This window comes from Tinamus guttatus, unplaced genomic scaffold, assembly GCF_059628265.1.
Source record: "Tinamus guttatus ecotype Peru unplaced genomic scaffold, ASM5962826v1 Tinamus_guttatus_pri_ptg000242l, whole genome shotgun sequence".
Lineage (NCBI taxonomy): Eukaryota > Metazoa > Chordata > Aves > Tinamiformes > Tinamidae > Tinamus > Tinamus guttatus.
The window spans coordinates 6,245,131-6,260,977 of record NW_028288776.1 but is presented as its reverse complement, the minus strand read 5'-3'; the positions used below and the strand labels follow the sequence as shown (position 1 = coordinate 6,260,977).

General features: G+C 55.7%; 1 protein-coding gene across 3 annotated transcripts in view; it reads left to right on the top strand.

The window, feature by feature from the left end:
• ERI3 (ERI1 exoribonuclease family member 3) overlaps nt 1-15,847 on the top strand; it is a 122,988-nt gene that overhangs the window by 83,961 nt on the left and 23,180 nt on the right. For all 3 annotated transcript variants that reach the window (XM_088526119.1, XM_088526117.1, XM_088526118.1), the window contains one exon: nt 4,767-4,866. In XM_088526119.1, the coding sequence (XP_088382245.1) occupies nt 4,767-4,866 (100 nt within the window). The remainder of the gene's footprint in view (nt 1-4,766; nt 4,867-15,847) is intronic.

Below are 15,847 nucleotides of genomic sequence, written 5' to 3'. Positions count from 1 at the left end.
ACAGCCAGCTGGGCTTGTGTCCGCGCGGCGGATGCCACCCGTGCTGGGGACAAGGGCTTTGTGTCCCCGTCTGGATGGACGAGTTTCCTTCCACGCGGAGCAGCGTTGCTGGCCCTGGGTTTGAGCATCCGCGTGACGGTCGCCTGTCTCTTAGCCGAACACGTCCGGCTCCAATGGCACCGTCGCGCTGCCGACCCAGCGCGGGTGGCACGGGGCCCTCAGTGGCCCTCGGTTTGCTCTTGTCTCGTGTAGAACCTAAGGTTATTGGGTTGTGCTGAATGTTTTGAGCTATGTTTCAAAGCCCACTTAGTGGTAGACGTGACCTCTTTTTTCCTGCCAGTGTACAAAGTGATATAAACTCTTGACACCCCATCATGGAGGCAGCTGAATGAGGCGAGCAGAGGGAAGTGCTTATTTGGGCCGTATGCAGCACACAGTTGACATGACAGGAGGAAGAAGATACTTTTGCTGTCGTGAAGTCATTTTCTCCCTTGCAAAGATGTCACGGGGGTCAGTGCCGATGCGCGCGCTGCCGCGTGAGGCCCGATCCCTGGAGGAGCATGTCCTGCTCCCACTGCTCCTAGAGCCACGCGGGAAGCTGTCCGCAGGGAGAACAGCTGTGGAAATTTCACCGCTGCTTGCTTTCTGTGGGGAACAGGTTTTTCTCAGCCCTGGTTTTTCTTTTGGAAATTTCTAACTGGAATTTTAACGGTGCAACTCCTTGCATCGGCGCACACAGAAAGGAGGGGGGCAGCCCTAAGCTGGCCCTGCCAGGGTCCGTGCCGGGTCCTGGCCGCCTCGCGGGGTGGCACAGCAGCCCCTTGCTGCTCGAGGCAGCGCGTGGCGGTGCAGGCAGCACTCGTGGGCCTCCCTGCGTGCAGGCGCATCCTGACCTTTGCACGGACGCCCTGTTTGCATGATGCAAGATGTTAAATCTTGCCTTAATGTGACTGCCAAACACCAGATTTTGTGAAGTGTGCCGGGCACTTCCCCATAAATAAATGATGGAGCATTATTCAGTCCACTTAGATCAATACATCAGCTTGACAAGTTCCAGTTCTGGGAATTTTCTGACCCCTGGACCATCTTCCTGCAACTGTGCTGCTTGTAAACTGCGGCGGTACAGCCCAAACAAGCGCCTGCTCCCGGGGCCCGGCGGGATGGCTCCGTGCTTGGACTGCCCCAGGCTGTTGCAACCTGCAGAGGTGCCACTCGGGCCTTTCCTTGGGATGCTTCCCTCTCTGGTGGTGAGTCCCTGCCTCCCAGCTGGGGTGTTTTGCTGGTGCTGGGTACCAGGGAGCAGGGAGCTCCCGGGGGTCGGCACCCACTGCAACAGGAGTGGGAGCTCGGCCCTCTGTGCTTTATTTCGGAGCCTGCCCGGATGCTGCAGTGGGTAAAACTGAGTAAAACTGGGTGCATTGGCCCCCAGCATCCCTGTGTTCCAGGCTCCAGTACCTCCCGTCTTGTCCCCGCTGCCGATTCCCCATGTGGGGTTTTCTGCAGGTTATCCAAGGCACAGGTTACCTAAGGACTTGCCTCCCATGCTGGCACTTGGGCAGGGTATGGATTATCTGTGGTGCTGCCTATATGCATGAAAATACAGTACGTTTCCTAATCCCCCGCTGCTGTTAGCTCGCATTTATCAGCAGAGCATCTGCTTACCTTTGATTTGAGAGCCCTGCATCGGGGACCTGGGGAAGTGCTTGTCTGAGAACTGCTGCGTATGCCTATGGGACTGTGTAAGCAAATAAATATAATTAATAATAATCTGACTTCAGAGGAGCGTTGGCAGGGAGGTAAACACAGAATTACAAACAAAAGTGGGAAAAAAAGGGAGACCTTCCTATGAGCTGGTGTGAATGAGTGGAAGTAATTGTGCTCGGGCTGCTTGCAAATCATTTTGTAAAAATAATATTGCTAGTTCTCAGCAGCTCAGTATGGCTATGCTTGCTTTTTCATTCAGATTTTTGACCAAAAGCGTTTAAAAATAGCTTTTATAAAGATCCCTGTGTTTTTATCAGTTGGAAAGTAGACATAAAAAGATGCCTAGGGGTCTTGTCCCCTTTTATGTTGTGCCTGGAGGGGAGCAACGCAGCACCTGCAGCCTGGGCTACAACCAGAGCGACAAACTACTGTCTCGTGGTGTTTTTAAAAACCTTTGGCTTCCGAGTGGCTGGAGCTGTATCCGATTTTCTCCCGGTTTGCCGAGGGGATAAGGGCTGACCCGGATGCGCCCGCTCCGAGTGGTGGCAATGGAGCGGGCGCCGCCGTGACCCTGCCGCCCGCGAGCCCTGTGTCGGGCAGCGCCGGGCGCTTTCTGTCTTGCTTTAACAGTCAGAAGAAGAACTTTGCTGTTTAAAGATTAAACGTTGTGTTTAAATATTAAACAGCAAAGCTCCTCTCTCTTGATTGTGTGGCTGCTGCCGGCAGGCGGCTCAGAATTGCCAATTTTAATTAAAAAGCTTTATTTTCAAATGCAAGCCAGCGATGGCACATCTCGGTGTGCTTCTCCCGCAGCAGCTCTGGGTTTCTGCCCCTGTGCGCCCACATCTGCATCTGCCTGTGCCAAAGTGACGGTGTCCGCGAGGCCCCGAGTGCGAGCGGCCTCGCCGGGGACTGATCAATGCCCCTGGCACTTCCTTCCAAAACCCCAGGAAAAACAATTAAAACCCAATCGATCCTGCAGACAGCTTTGAATATGCATAAGTGCACACTTGACCTTCAGTGGTCAGGGCAGCCTGCACAGCGGCTGCTTAGCGAGTTTGCTCAGGTATTGCGGCTCTACCAAATGACCTTGATTAGCAAAGCAGGAGGCCGTGGAAAGAGGGCCCGGCGCCGATCCGGACGGCCGGAGCACGTGGCAAGGGCTGGCTGCCTTCCTCGGCCACCCCAAGGCTGTGTCTGCCTGTGTGGGGCTTGGGGCCGCGAGCCCAGTTCACCTGGGGCAGGGCCACTCTTGAGCTGAGGCGCCGATACTCGATATTTGAGGGATGCCCTCGTGCTGCGGGGCCTGCGCAGGGCGCTCCGCAAGGGCTGCAGGCCGGAGCGGAGCCATCGCCCTCGCAGCCGGGGCGAGTGTCCCTGCGCGTCGAGCCCTGCCCGTGTCCCAGCCCGGCCCCGATGGGCACGCGGTGCGGGGGGACACGCGGTGCAGGGGGACACGCGGTGCGGGGGGACACGCGGTGCAGGGGGACACGCGGTGTGGGGGGACACGCGGTGTGGGGGGACACGTGGGCCTGGGGCTGCAGGAGGAGGGTGAGGTGCTGGTGCGGAGCGCGGCCCTGCTCTTTGGGCCGGAGCCCAGGAGAGGGAGCCACACGCAGAGCTGCCGCAGCCGTCACCCCGCGCCGAGGGTGCCGGGGCCCCTGTGGCTCCCTCTGCTCCCGCAGGGAGCCTCCCGGCGATGAAGATATCTGCGCGTGTTTGTGGAAGGCAGAGGAGGCCTCGCTGTAGTGTACACAAAGTGTAATTTCAGTGAATTATGCATAGACTTAATTAGGAGTTTTAATTGCTAATCATCTCCCAATAGGATTAGCAATGCTGTCTATTAATTATCCGTGGAGCCCTCTGTTTTGCTAAGGCAGGAGTAACAAAGCAGCGTAAATGGTTACGTGGGCCCGTAATAAATTACCTCCCGCGGAGCGCGGCTCCCCGGGCCGGCCGGCGGCGGGGGCTGCCGAGAGCCGCAGGTAGCGCCGGTCCCTGGCAGCGCCTCCGGTCGCAGCATGTGGCAGGGGTGGCCCTGGGCAACATGGGGAGCTCGCTTGCTCCCCAGCTGTCCCCAGTGGGCTCCCTGTGCCCAAGGCCACCCCCACCGCTCGCCCAGCTTGGCGCTGTCCCTTCCCACCGCGGGTGGCCTCTCCCCAGGCATTTCCAACCCGCCTCTCCTCGGCTGTGGTCCCGGCAGCACCGAGGGTGGCGGGGACGCCCTGCGGCGCTGCGGCCAGCGGTGATCCCCGCTGCAGGAGAGCGGTACGCGCGGCTGGATCGACCCGCGCACGTCCGGGGACGGTGGCCCTCAACGCAGCAGGGAGCGCGCCGGCGCGGGCCGCGCTGAGCCCGCGCACCGTTGTGCTGCTCACGGTGCGGCGGGAAGCTTAGCGCCTCCAGATGAAGCGGACACGTGGCTGTCAGAGTGTAATTAGACACAGAGGCCTGGCCGCGTACGGATTTGCGCCGTCCCACGGGCTCCTGCTGCGCAGCTCCCTGCTGCCTCACGCTCCGGCTCTGCCGTGCCGTGGGCTGGACTCCAGGCCCTGAGCCCTGGGGTGGCACCAGCAGATCTGGTGATGCTGAGCCCGGAGCGGGTTGCACCCTGGCCTTAGGGAGGCAGGAGCGGCAGGCAGGAAGGTGCTGGAACAGCCCCAGGATGAGCCCTCAGCCCCATCTCATGCCTAACCCAAGGAAGGTGGCCCTGCATTTTGCCGAGCTGGCCCCATGCCCTGGCAGAGCGCGGCTCCTCCGGGAGATGCTGCTGTTCTGCGGTGCTTTTCTTCTGCTCACTGCAGCAGGTGGGAGGAGGGCACCCAGCATGGATGTGCTGCAAGAGGGTGAGCCGGCACAGAGCAGCTTTGGGTGCTCACATGATGTGGGATTGTGGTAGACCAAGGAGTGCTCTCCAGGGCTGTGAATCTGTATTGAATTTGTTACCTATAGATGCCATGCGTGCCCGGAGGTGCAGCCAGGCCTGGGCAAGCAAGGTGCCCCTTCAAGCGTGTCGGCGTGCAAGCCGTGTGACGGTCTGACCCTCTGCTTCTCTCTTGCAGGCGTACAGCTTTGCCATGGGGAGTTGGCCAAAGAACGGGCTCTTAGACATGAACAAAGGACTGAACCTACAGCACATAGGGAGGCCTCACAGCGGGATAGGTGAGTGACGCGCCCGGCCCTGCGGCTCTGCTCCCGCGCGCTCGGCACGCGCCGTGGTGGGTGCTGAGACCCGGCCAGAGGCCCCCAGGGTCTCCAGCTGGTGAAGAGGAAGGGTGGGCAGGGCGAGTGCCCTGCTTTGGTTTGGGCAGTGTATCCCTGGCTGCCTCTTCACTTCTCCGTCGCTTCCAGAATTGGCATCTTCGTGCCAGGCTGTGGTTCCACCAGACCTCCGTGTCCACCAGGGCCCATGTGACAAACGTGTGCCCAGACCCGTGCCGCAGTGCCACTGCAGCACCCATGGCCCAGCCAGGAGGGCGATGGCTGGGGAGCATGTCCTGCTCTCGGCCTCCTCCCTGCACATCCCACTGCAGGGGGGCTGCTCCCCTCTTTGGCAGTGCCCAGTCTGCGACTGGAAGTGGGTGGCACCGGGGCTCTGTGCCCAGTGCTGTGAGGGGTCCCCAAGCTGGGCTGGACGATCCCTGTCAGACCAGTACCCCAGCTGCTTTGGATGCTGCATTCATCCTGGGAACGGGGGCTCCCACGTGTCCCGGCTGCTGGGCAGAGCAGTTTGGGAGCTGGCAAGCTCGCTCTGTGGAGTGAGGACGCGGGGCCCGAGCTGGAGAACTCAGTCATCTTCTGCTTCGCCCACACGTGTGATGAGTTTCATGGTCCCACAGCCTGCTGCAAGGTAAACAGCTGTGCCCACTGTGCACACCGGTACAGCTCCACGTTTCCCCTAGTTCCTCCACAGCAGGGATCAAAGTGATATGAAGAGGGAGACCTGGCCTGGGACACTGAGGCTGGAAGCACCCAGTGGGGACTGGCAGGAGCTCCATGTGGGTACCAGAGACTTGGCCCAGATCCCCTGGGACGCACACAGGGCCATAACTCTAAGGGCTGCATTTTTCCTGCCCATCTTCTTTCTCCACGGGGTATTGGATCACCTCTTGGAGATCTGCAGCCTGGTGTTCCCCGTGCTTCATAGCCCTTTACCTGCTGTCACTTGTGAGCATTTAAGTTTGCAGGAAGGTAAGATGTGCTTGGAAAAGTCACCTGCTGCCTGGGCCTCGAGGAAGCTGTTTAATATTGTTTCAAGACTCTAACCATTAAACTCTCCAATCAATCCAAGTTAAGGAGATGAATTATTTAAAGCTCACCAGCTTTTAATTAGCAAGCTCCTTTTGAACTATGGATCTGGTTGCATTATTGACGGAGGTAGCATTAAAATTTGCTTCCTTGCCTGGGAGCAGACTTGTCTTATGTGCTGTGTTGAGGGGATCGTGGGGATGGAGCTGACACCCAGGGAGTCGTCTGTGTGTCCTATTTGTGGAGTTCGGCTGTTCTTAGGGACTCTTGGTCTGTTCAGGCTTGTTTTGTGCTTCTTCCCTCGTTTTATTTGTGGCAAGAGCCCGCTATTGCTGACTGCCTTCTCTTTGGTGACTGATACTGAGGTGCAGTAGGATCAGGGGAAGCTGGGGAGCTGGGAAGGGGTGAGGAGCAGTCCAGGAGGAAGCGGGAAGTGTTGCAAATCTCCAGCTCAGTTATGCAGGGATATGTGACATGGGTGTTTCCTTTCAAGCCTGACAGGAAAATTGTGGCGGATGGCCACTTCTTTCTGCCAACAAATTGCAAGGAATTTTTCTGTCTTCCCGATGGGTTGCGTCTCATTTTGTGTTGAGACCCGCTCTGTAACTCAGTGGGTTGCCGGCCGCCTGCTCCCCATCCGAACACCCCGCGTGCCCCAGGACCGGTGCTGCTCAGTGCGCCGGCGCTCTCCTTCGTTTGGCTTGAAATCCCTGGTTGTTCAGGGCACTCAGCAGCCTCTAGGGTCAAGGCCAAATGCTTAATGGAAACTTCACCTTTGAAAAGAGGAGCTCCGTGGTGGAACAGGGTGAAGTTTTGGGCCACGTCCTCCGAGAACAGGGCTATGCATGTGCAACACAAACTGCTGAGTGGAGTTGTGTTGCTTTCCTCTGGCTCTGCTTGCAGGAAAGCAAGCTGCAAATCTTGCTGGGGGTTAGTGAAATGTTTTATGTCAGCAAAGCATCATGTGAGCTACCTTGCAGCTGGAAGTGGCAAGGCCTGGTACAGTTGTTTCACAAGAGGAAAAAGGTAAAGGAAAAGGAGAAATGTCAATATTTCAGCTTGTTGATAAGTGCCAGGCAGAATAAGTGAGAAAATCCTGCTCCAGAGAATGAGAATGCAGGGAGTCCTCAGGAGATAAGAAAGAAGCAAAAGGGAGTGAAATCTGTTCTTTTATTTCTTTTCTTGAGTTGATATTTCAATTATAAGGGTTCCCTCCAGGCCAAATCTGACACTGAGGACAAGGGAGGACTTCCTTTAACTCCCATCTCTATATGTGGTTTCAATGTCTGTGAACTCTGCTGTTGGCTATAGGATCTTGGGGTCAAGAACTTCTTTTTGTCTGGTGATTTCTTGGCCCTCAGCAAAATAAGGCTGAATCTTGCCAAGATAAGTTATTCATCTTACTGACATGTGCACGCCGAAGTTCTTAAAACTGAGTTTGAGATGCTGCTTGCCAAAGAGGAGCTGCAGATTTCAATGGGGTCTTGGGACTCTCCAGCATAGGCCAGTGTTCACGGGCTGCTGGTCTAGATTGCTCCTCGATTTTAGCCAAACCGTGCTGCTGTCGTTGCACACACTGCCTGCCTTCCCGAGCAGCAGCTCTTGGTGCAGGAGCAGCGGCAGCACTGACCTTCTCTCCGTCGTGCAGTCAATAACCATCAGCCCTCAGCCGTGGCAGCAGGTACCTGGTGAGGGGCTGGTGCTCTCAGGGCTTGCCTGGCTCCTGCGCGTGCCCGTAGACCAGGGACCAGCTTGTCCGTGAAGCTCGTGTCCTGCACACACGAGGCTCAGCAGGTCCCATTGCCCCCGATCCCAGCCGAGGCTGTTGAGCGGCCCTCGGAGCACTCGAACAGCCAGGCTGCAGCCAGGTGACCTAACAGGAGAACATCTGGAAGCTCCTGTAAAGCTCCTGATGGGTGACTTCTCATGGGCTCCTGCATCTCCGAAGCCTTTAGTGTCCTCTCACAGACCACATCACAACCAAACATGTATTTTTGGCCTCATGCAGCTTTGTCAGGACTTAGGACCTCCCCATGAGGACAAGTCTTCAGGCTGCTCCTCTTCACTTGATCCATGTCTTTCCCAGCGTCACCGCTGCCCTCCTCCTTCCCCTCAAGGAGGTTCCTGTTGCTTTTCCCAGCTCTGCCTCCCATCTGCTGCCCAGACTTGGCCAGGCCACTTGGCCGTGCTGAACCTGCCCCTTAGAGACAGGGGAGCCCTCAGGGACCTGAAACCAGGAGCGTTCCCTGATGCTCTTGATGGAAGGTTTCCGGGAAGGACGGAGATTTCGGGGAGGTTGCCTGCTAGCTGCTTCTGCTCACGTAGTAACGCTGATGGAGCTGTGTTCTCTCACCGCGGTCTCTACACGGAGTTGCAGAGATTGACATAAATCAGAATGATTTAAAACACAGGTTTTAGTTCTCATTTAAATCAGCCAACAGGGCTCCTGGATTCAATCATTGATTTTATTCTATTTTTGTTCTTCTTTTTTTTTTTTTTTTTTTTTTACCTATTTCCCTGAAGAAAGGTCAAGGTTTTCTGACCAGCACCCATCAAAACATATTCAGCTCTGCCTACCACTGCCCGTGTGTTAAATCTGATTATTCTTTTATTCATCAAATATCCTCTATTTTCTACATTTATTTTGATTGATTATGTAACGTAATAAGACTTTGCTCTTAGTTTTTAGATATTTCTTACATTAGAAAATTATATATTGCTACTTCTTATTAAAGAGGTGGTGATTAAGTTATTACTCAGGATTTGAGTAGTATTGCTTTTGGATGAAAATTGGAATGCAGTGTGAAAGAACCCAAGTGGTAGTTTAAATTATTTTTATTAGGAAAGTCATGTCTGCCTCACATATGTGTCATGAAAAAGAAAAATTGAATTTAAGAATACTCTTGTTGTCAGAAGTACCTGATATATGAAACAAGAAGTGAGAACAGTGCTTAGCGATTGGAATGAGCCTTTCTGGAAACCACCCTCTAGATTTTAGAACTGGTAAATCTGATCCTCTCCCATGTAAGTTTTGTTAGTCTGTTTTGATGATTATGGGAAAGATAAAAGGCACCTTCTTTATTTTTCTCAGGCCTTTTCAGCTGCTTCTCAGCTCTGAAAGAGCCGGTTATTGACCTGAAAATACTGAAAGAAGGAAGAAGTTTCTGAGTCTGCAGAAGCAGTTACTGCTATGAGATTGTCCCCAGTTGTCCGCTCCGTTTTGTGTTCACAGCTGGTAATCTACATGAGGTTGAGTCTTTAACACATGATATTAGGCAATGCACCTTGCTATCAATCATATAGAATTTGATCGATTTGTTAAGTTTGGACTTAAGCACACAGAGAATTATCATTTTAGATGTCTTGTGTGTGGCTTTTTTTCTTTTTTTTTTCTTTCTCTTCTTTTTTTCTTTTTTCTTTTCTTTTTTCTCTTTTTTTCTTTTTTTTTTTTCTTTTTTTTTAAGGAAGACAGTAAGCAGGCTGTGTGCTTTGCTAGTGAACCTGAAGTACATGCCTGAGGCTTTGTTTCAGGCCAGGAAATACGGTCCTTTAGTAGTGCCTGTTATTCCCAGCCTTTCTCCTCTCCCGGTACGTGGCTAATGAGCCAGACCCAGCAGCGAGCGTGTCCGGGTGCCTCCCCCCGTCGCCGTCCGGCCCCGTGCGAGCGCAGAGTGAACCCGGGCTTCTCCCAGAACCACAAGGGTTGCTCGTATCCGCGCGGGATGCTTCCTTGCCGGCTGGAAAAGCCCTACCTGTTTTGGCAGGTCGGCAGCCCGTGCATCGAGCCACGCAGCCGGCTCCGCTGCGTCCCTGCGGCTCCATCGCTCTCTTTTCATTTACTGATTGGGAATCTCGGGAGGTTAGGGTGTGATATTGTTCCTGATCCAGAGCATTAATTAGGCCTCAGAAAGAAGAAGAGGAATTGCGTGTTTTTAACAGTGGGGTTAATGGGATGCTCGCAGAGTAGACAGTTTTAATGAGCTTCAACTCGCTGTGCAGTGAGTTTACTCTGCGTGTTAAAAGGGTCACACTGCAGTAGTTTGATGTGGATTGTCTCCTGGCCCCCGGTGTCAGAGGTGAGCGGCTGTCAGCGTCCAGTCAGAGCACATTTACTTAGTGACACGATTCTAATTAACTGCGGGCGCCGGCAGCGCCGCGGGGAGCCGGGCGAGCGCCGGCCGGGGTCCCTCTCCCCGCGTGCCGGCGTCCCGGGGCGCGCGGCCGGGCGCTCACGGCGAGGGCGAGGGCGGCGGGGGGACGCGCTCGCTAAGTGCAGCAGCCGCCCGCCGTAATGGGGCCTCCCCCGGCAGCTGGGGCGGATGCGCCGCGGTGTCACCCCGCGAGGTCCCCGAGCTCGCTGCCTTTCTGTCAGCCTCCCCTGATTGCTCCTCCTCGGCTCTCCCCCTCGCTTTTCGCAAGCCCCTTGCAGCCCCGGAGGCTCCTGGTGGCTGCAGGATGATCCCGCTGGGGTCGGGGCGCTGTCCCAGAGGCTGCAGCCGTGCGTGGTTTTCCGGAACAAACCGCTGTCTGCTCCTGGCAGCGGTTTGAGAAGTTTCACTCCGCACGGCCTGCTTTCCATCTCTGCTCTCATGGCCTGACTGGGATAGCTGATCCTGCCCACTCCGTGCTTCCTCAGGCACTGGAGAAGCCCTGGGAGAACCCCACACACCACCCCCTGGGAACAGAGCAGGCCAACCCCGTTTTTTGGCTCTCCCGTCTCAGCAGAGGTCACACGCAGCCGCTGCCTCAGCCAGGGGCAGCGCCGTTTGCACCGCGATGCTGCTGCCCAGAGCCAGCGCTGCAGCCCCGGCCCGGCCGCGGAGCGGGGGAGCGAGCGGGGCACGGGGCTGGCGTGGGACCACGCTTGCCTGGCCACAAAGGGGCTTCCCTTCCCTTGCAGCCTCAGGCGGAGGGGAAAAGACTCCCAGTTAAATAATTAAAAGAGACTTAAGTAAAAATCAACAGAAATGTCATCAAATGAGCAGTGTCATTTTGAATTAGTGCTTGTAAAGGTCAGGCGGATCCAGAACAGGTGGAGCGGATGTTCCCCGAGTGCTGCAATAAGGCGGAACACCCCGGCGCGGCGGGCGCAGCGCGGGGCCCGTCCCCGCCGTCCCGGCCGTCCCGGCGCGCGGGTGCCGCGGCGCCATGAGGCACCGCGCGGAGCGAGCGCGGCCGCCGCGGCCGGCGGAGGACGCGCGTCTGTCAGAGTCCAGTCAGAGCACATTAACGTGGTGACATGATTCTAATTAACTACCGTGAGAGGTGTCACAGCTGGAAAAGCAGTGAGCAGAGACAAGCTTTTTAAAAAAGAAAAAAGCAATGTGACAGTCTTTTTTTTTTTCCCCTTTCTTTTCCTTTTTTTCCCTCTCTCTTTTTTTTTTTTTCACTCTTGTGTGCTCTCTCCCCTCCATGTGGGAGTGGATCTAAAGATAATTAGGATGTCTGGCTGCCTGGGAACCTGAGCCAGGGCTCTTTTGCTTTCAGTCATTTAAGTTTTCGACATCTCTCTGAAGGGACTTGGTGGCGCAGTGGATTACTGCGCGCCAGAGTGACAGAACACTCTTCTAATCGTAAACCCTTTTTAGAAAAGATTCTGCTCTCCCTTTTTCCCCGGGAGCAGCGGGGGGTATGTTCTGATCACTGCCGCTCTGTTCCGATACATGCTACAATGGGAAACTCAAGGTCTTTCAGCTGTTTCCTGCAGTTAACAAAGGAGGCACAGGAGAAAGAAAGGAAGGATGATTGAGTGTTTGTGTTGACTGCACTCACCCCTCCATCCTACCCAGCCCAAAGTTGATGGCGCGCGGGGCTGGGGTGAGGCAGCTGCATCTGCGACACGGGCTCAGGCTGCGGGTTTATCGGGGGTCTGGATTACCTGCTGCTTGCCATGCGGCGATGGCCCCGCTGTGGATCGGGGCAGATCCGTCTCAAGCACTGGCTCTCGCTGTCCCCTAGCAGGACAGCACCGCGCTCATCCCAGAGCCCCACCTTGGCCGTGCTCCCTTCCGTGGGCTTCTCCCTCTGGGCTCTCTGCAGACCCCTCTGACCAGCCGCAGGGCTTGTCCCGCTTGGCAAGAGGAGCAGATCTGCTCTCCCTCCCTTCTAGGCCTGCTGCAGTCTGCAATACAGCTGGAAAGGCCCAATCCACTTCCCTTCCCCTGTGGCAGGTGACATATGTCTTAGGTACATTTTTCTTTTCATTCTAACTGCTGTTAACGTCCTGGAAGCACTGGGTGGGCCTGATGGAGTGTTTGTTTTACCAAGGCTCTGTGATACATGTCAGCCAGTCTCAATCCCAAGGGCTAGCAGACCTGAATTGATCTGTACTATGGAAAGCCTCATGTAGCCAACCCATTTGTCCAGTCCAACTTCTGAGCCTTGCAAATGTTCCCCCCTGCACCCCTTGAGTGCCCGGGCAGAGGGTAAAACCCTTGTCCCAGTCGAGCCTTGGCCCATGTTGTATGGGACAGGTGAAATGTTTGCTAGCACTTGTTCTCCTGCGCTGGTAGAAGACAGCACTTCCCATGCACTGCGGTGCGTGCTCAGATACAGCAAGCTGCTTGTTAGGTAAGAAGCCTTGGAAGATCATTAACTTTCTAGAAAGCCTTTTCTGTAGGAAGCAGCGATGTAAAACACCAGGTGACGTTTTGATTTCCCCATGGATTCTTTTGGTGCCTTGGTGTCTGTCTGTGATGTGTCCCGGACTGAGCTAAATGGTGGCTTCTCTCCTGTTACCTGTGAGGTGGGGATGAGTTTCTCGTTAATGAACGTGAATGTCTCAATTAGGAGCCGGGGTTGTCTGTCCTGCTCTGCTCTGGACTCCTGTGGAAAGTGTCTTTTAGCTTGGTGATGTTCTACAACAGCAGCACGTCCCCTCGCCTGCCCTGCCGCGCCGGCGTCTGGGGGATAACGAGGCCGGTCCTGCCCTGGTGCGCTCCCTCTGCGGCCGCTCTCCTCGGGTCAGCTCTCGCCTCGCGATGTGGTGGGCACCAGCAGGGTCTCTCGCCTGCCCTCGCTTTCCTGTCTGCGCCGTGCAAACCTGGCGAGCACCGTGGTTTCCCTCTGCATGGCGGCTGGAGATGTGGTTAGAAATGCAGCCCCGGGTTAGAAATACGCTGCTGGCCCTCAGGGCAGCGGGTGCAGGTGTGTGCCCTGCTCCCTGTGCTTGCAATGGTCTCTCTCGAGGCTGGTGGCGGCAGGGCACGGGCTCGCAGCCCCCGTCCGGCCCCCATCCGCCGGGCGCTGCTGCTGCTCCTCTCCCAGGACCTGGGAGGCCTCTGCCCTCCTGCTCCAGGTGTCTCGTCCGAGGCCGGCGGTTATCCCGAGTGCTGCTGAGCCCCGCGGGCGGGCGTTTCTGAGCGGGGCTGTGACGGGAGGGCGCAGGGGCAGCACGGGAGCCACGAGGAGCCTCCTGCCGAGTCCCGCCGAGCTCCTGCCCGTAACGGGAGCCGTTCGGAGGCGCTGGCTCCGAGGCTGCCCTGCTCCACCTGACCGTGAGGCTCTGCGCCGTGCCGTGCCGGGGGGGACGGGGCAGCTCAGCCAGAGCAACTGCGCCGCCCTTTAACAAGTTTCCGTTCCCCGAGTTCCCTGGCAAGACCCCCCCCTAAGTCTGTACAGGAATTCATAAGAATAGGATAATTAGGATGTTTCAAAGCTGCGACCCTCAGAGGAGTCCTTGGATTAATCTGTTTTTTTTTTTCCCTTTAAAGACATCTGTACCTACAATCTTTGTTTCTCTCCTCTTCTTCCCCCCTGCTTCTTCTCCCCCCTTGTCTGTCTCTGTATCTCCTGTCAAACCGTTGCAGACGTAAATGACAAAGAAATCAGAAAGAGAGATCAATGCAGTCCAAATTAGCACTTGGAGATAGACTGTGCTGGAGATGTCAGAGCCTGACCCGTGTTGATCTGCCAGCCTCTGCCGTGATATTATGCAGATTGCACCCATCTGGCAGGGCCCGCGCAGGGACTAATGGGGCAGGGAGGGGGACTGTGGCCGGGAGCCTTCGGGAAGGGGACGGAGCCGGAGGGCACTGGGGATGGGGTTGGGGATTGACAGCAAAGATAAGGTGGTACCTTGGCTTCGTTTGCGCTCCCGGGCGGATTAAAAACCAAACTCCAGATGTGAGATAACCAAAGTTCATTTCGTTTTATATTTTGTTCCATCCTTCCCCCCCTCCAACAACCTAGCACCAGAAAGAAGAAGAAAAGATGGTTCTTGGTGCTCTTGTTTCCTGGCACGTCATTACCACCGATGGCAGTTTGAGGGGAGAGACAAAGTCGGGGAAAGAAAGCAAGAAAAAGAGCCAGCTGCTTAAAAGAGTGCTGTAATAGGAGCATGGATAATAGAAATCTCAAATTACGGTGATCGCCTTGTTAAGAAGTTTGAAAATACGGCCAGATTGTCTTTAATGAGAGAAATATGGCTGTTAGTTAGTGAAGGAGGAGGGAATGGACCTTGTTTCAAGATCTGTAGCTCACCCATCAAAGAGGCACTGGCTGTTTCATTTCAAAATCCTGCTCCTCTGCCTGATATTAAAAATAGTTGTTAAAGGCTTTGACTAGCAAGATGATTCTCTTTGGCTTCCTACTCTCTCCACCTCCCCTGAAAGACTTGGCTTAGAGAGAACTTGTCCTGGAAGAAAAGAGGAAGCAAAGAAAGAATAAGAAAGTTTTGTGCTTTGGGCGAGCGCAGGCCGGAGGGGCTGCCCTGCAAGGCCGGGGGTTTCCGAGCCCCGTGGCCTCCTCCTGCACCAGGGCATTGCCGTCCTCTCCGCTGCGCTCACCCGGGGCTGTCCCTTCCCTCCCCAGCCTCCCGCCGTGTCGTTCGTGCTGGGCCCCACAGCAAGTGCCGCGGCCCCGGTTGCCTCTTCTCTTTGGGCAAGGGCAAGTGCTGGGCAAGGGGAGCGCGGGGGGACGCGGAGGAGGGCGCTGACAGCCCGCGCCGGCCCCCGCCGCTTGTTAAGGAGCTAACGGGCACCTCTGCGCTGTTACGCGCTGACCCGTGACTCGTTCCTTGCTCTCGCGCTGACAGTCCCCTCTTTAAGGCAGGCTGGCGGCTCCTTCATTCTCCCCTGGAATCAAAGCATTGCATTAATTGGTTTAAGGATCGCTGCCTCATGTCCTGAGTGGCCTGTTTAAGATAACGAACTTGGAGTGTGTTAATAGCCAGTATAACTCAGCACAGGATCTGGGGACAAGGCCTGAGTGACCTGCTGGGTGAGGAAGATGGGCCCTGAGCTGTCCAAGATGTGCCCAGGGCCGTGTTTTTCTCCCTGTCTGTCCTTATGCCTGTTTGTGTGATTCCCAAGTTGCTAATATAGAAAAATTCCCAGAGCAAAGGGCTTGGGCAGCAGGGGAGAGCTCTGCTGGCCAAAGTGCTGCCCGTTCCCAGCGTGGGGCCGTGCTGGGATCAGAGGGGATCTGCTCTCCTCTTTATCTTCCCCGTGACTTGTCGCTAGGATGGGTCAGGCTGGAGAGCCCTGCCTCTACCTGCCGAGCCGGGAACCTGCAGCAGGGGCTGGGCAATGTGCCAGGAGAAGGTCTCATTCTGCTCCGTTAGGGAGCAAGTTGGGAGGATGAATTTCCTGCCTGGAAATCTTTGTAAGGATTCAGGGGCTCTAGCAACAGGTTAGGTATGTCTGGACTTGGCCTCCCAACGGTGGTGCCTGGGAAGTGATCTTGGGTAGCAGAGAGCTGTTTGACTGAACGACTCCATGACTGGAAGTGAAGTTAGGCCAGCAACAGCAGGGCATGGGGTTGCTTTTGAGGTCCCTCCATCACGCAGTTTACAGAGCAGATTCTCTGGTTTTTAAGCCAATTATGAGCTGTGTTTCTAAAACAGCAACCATCACTAGCCCGGCACCGAGGGTCCTACCGAGTTCCTGCAGGAGAG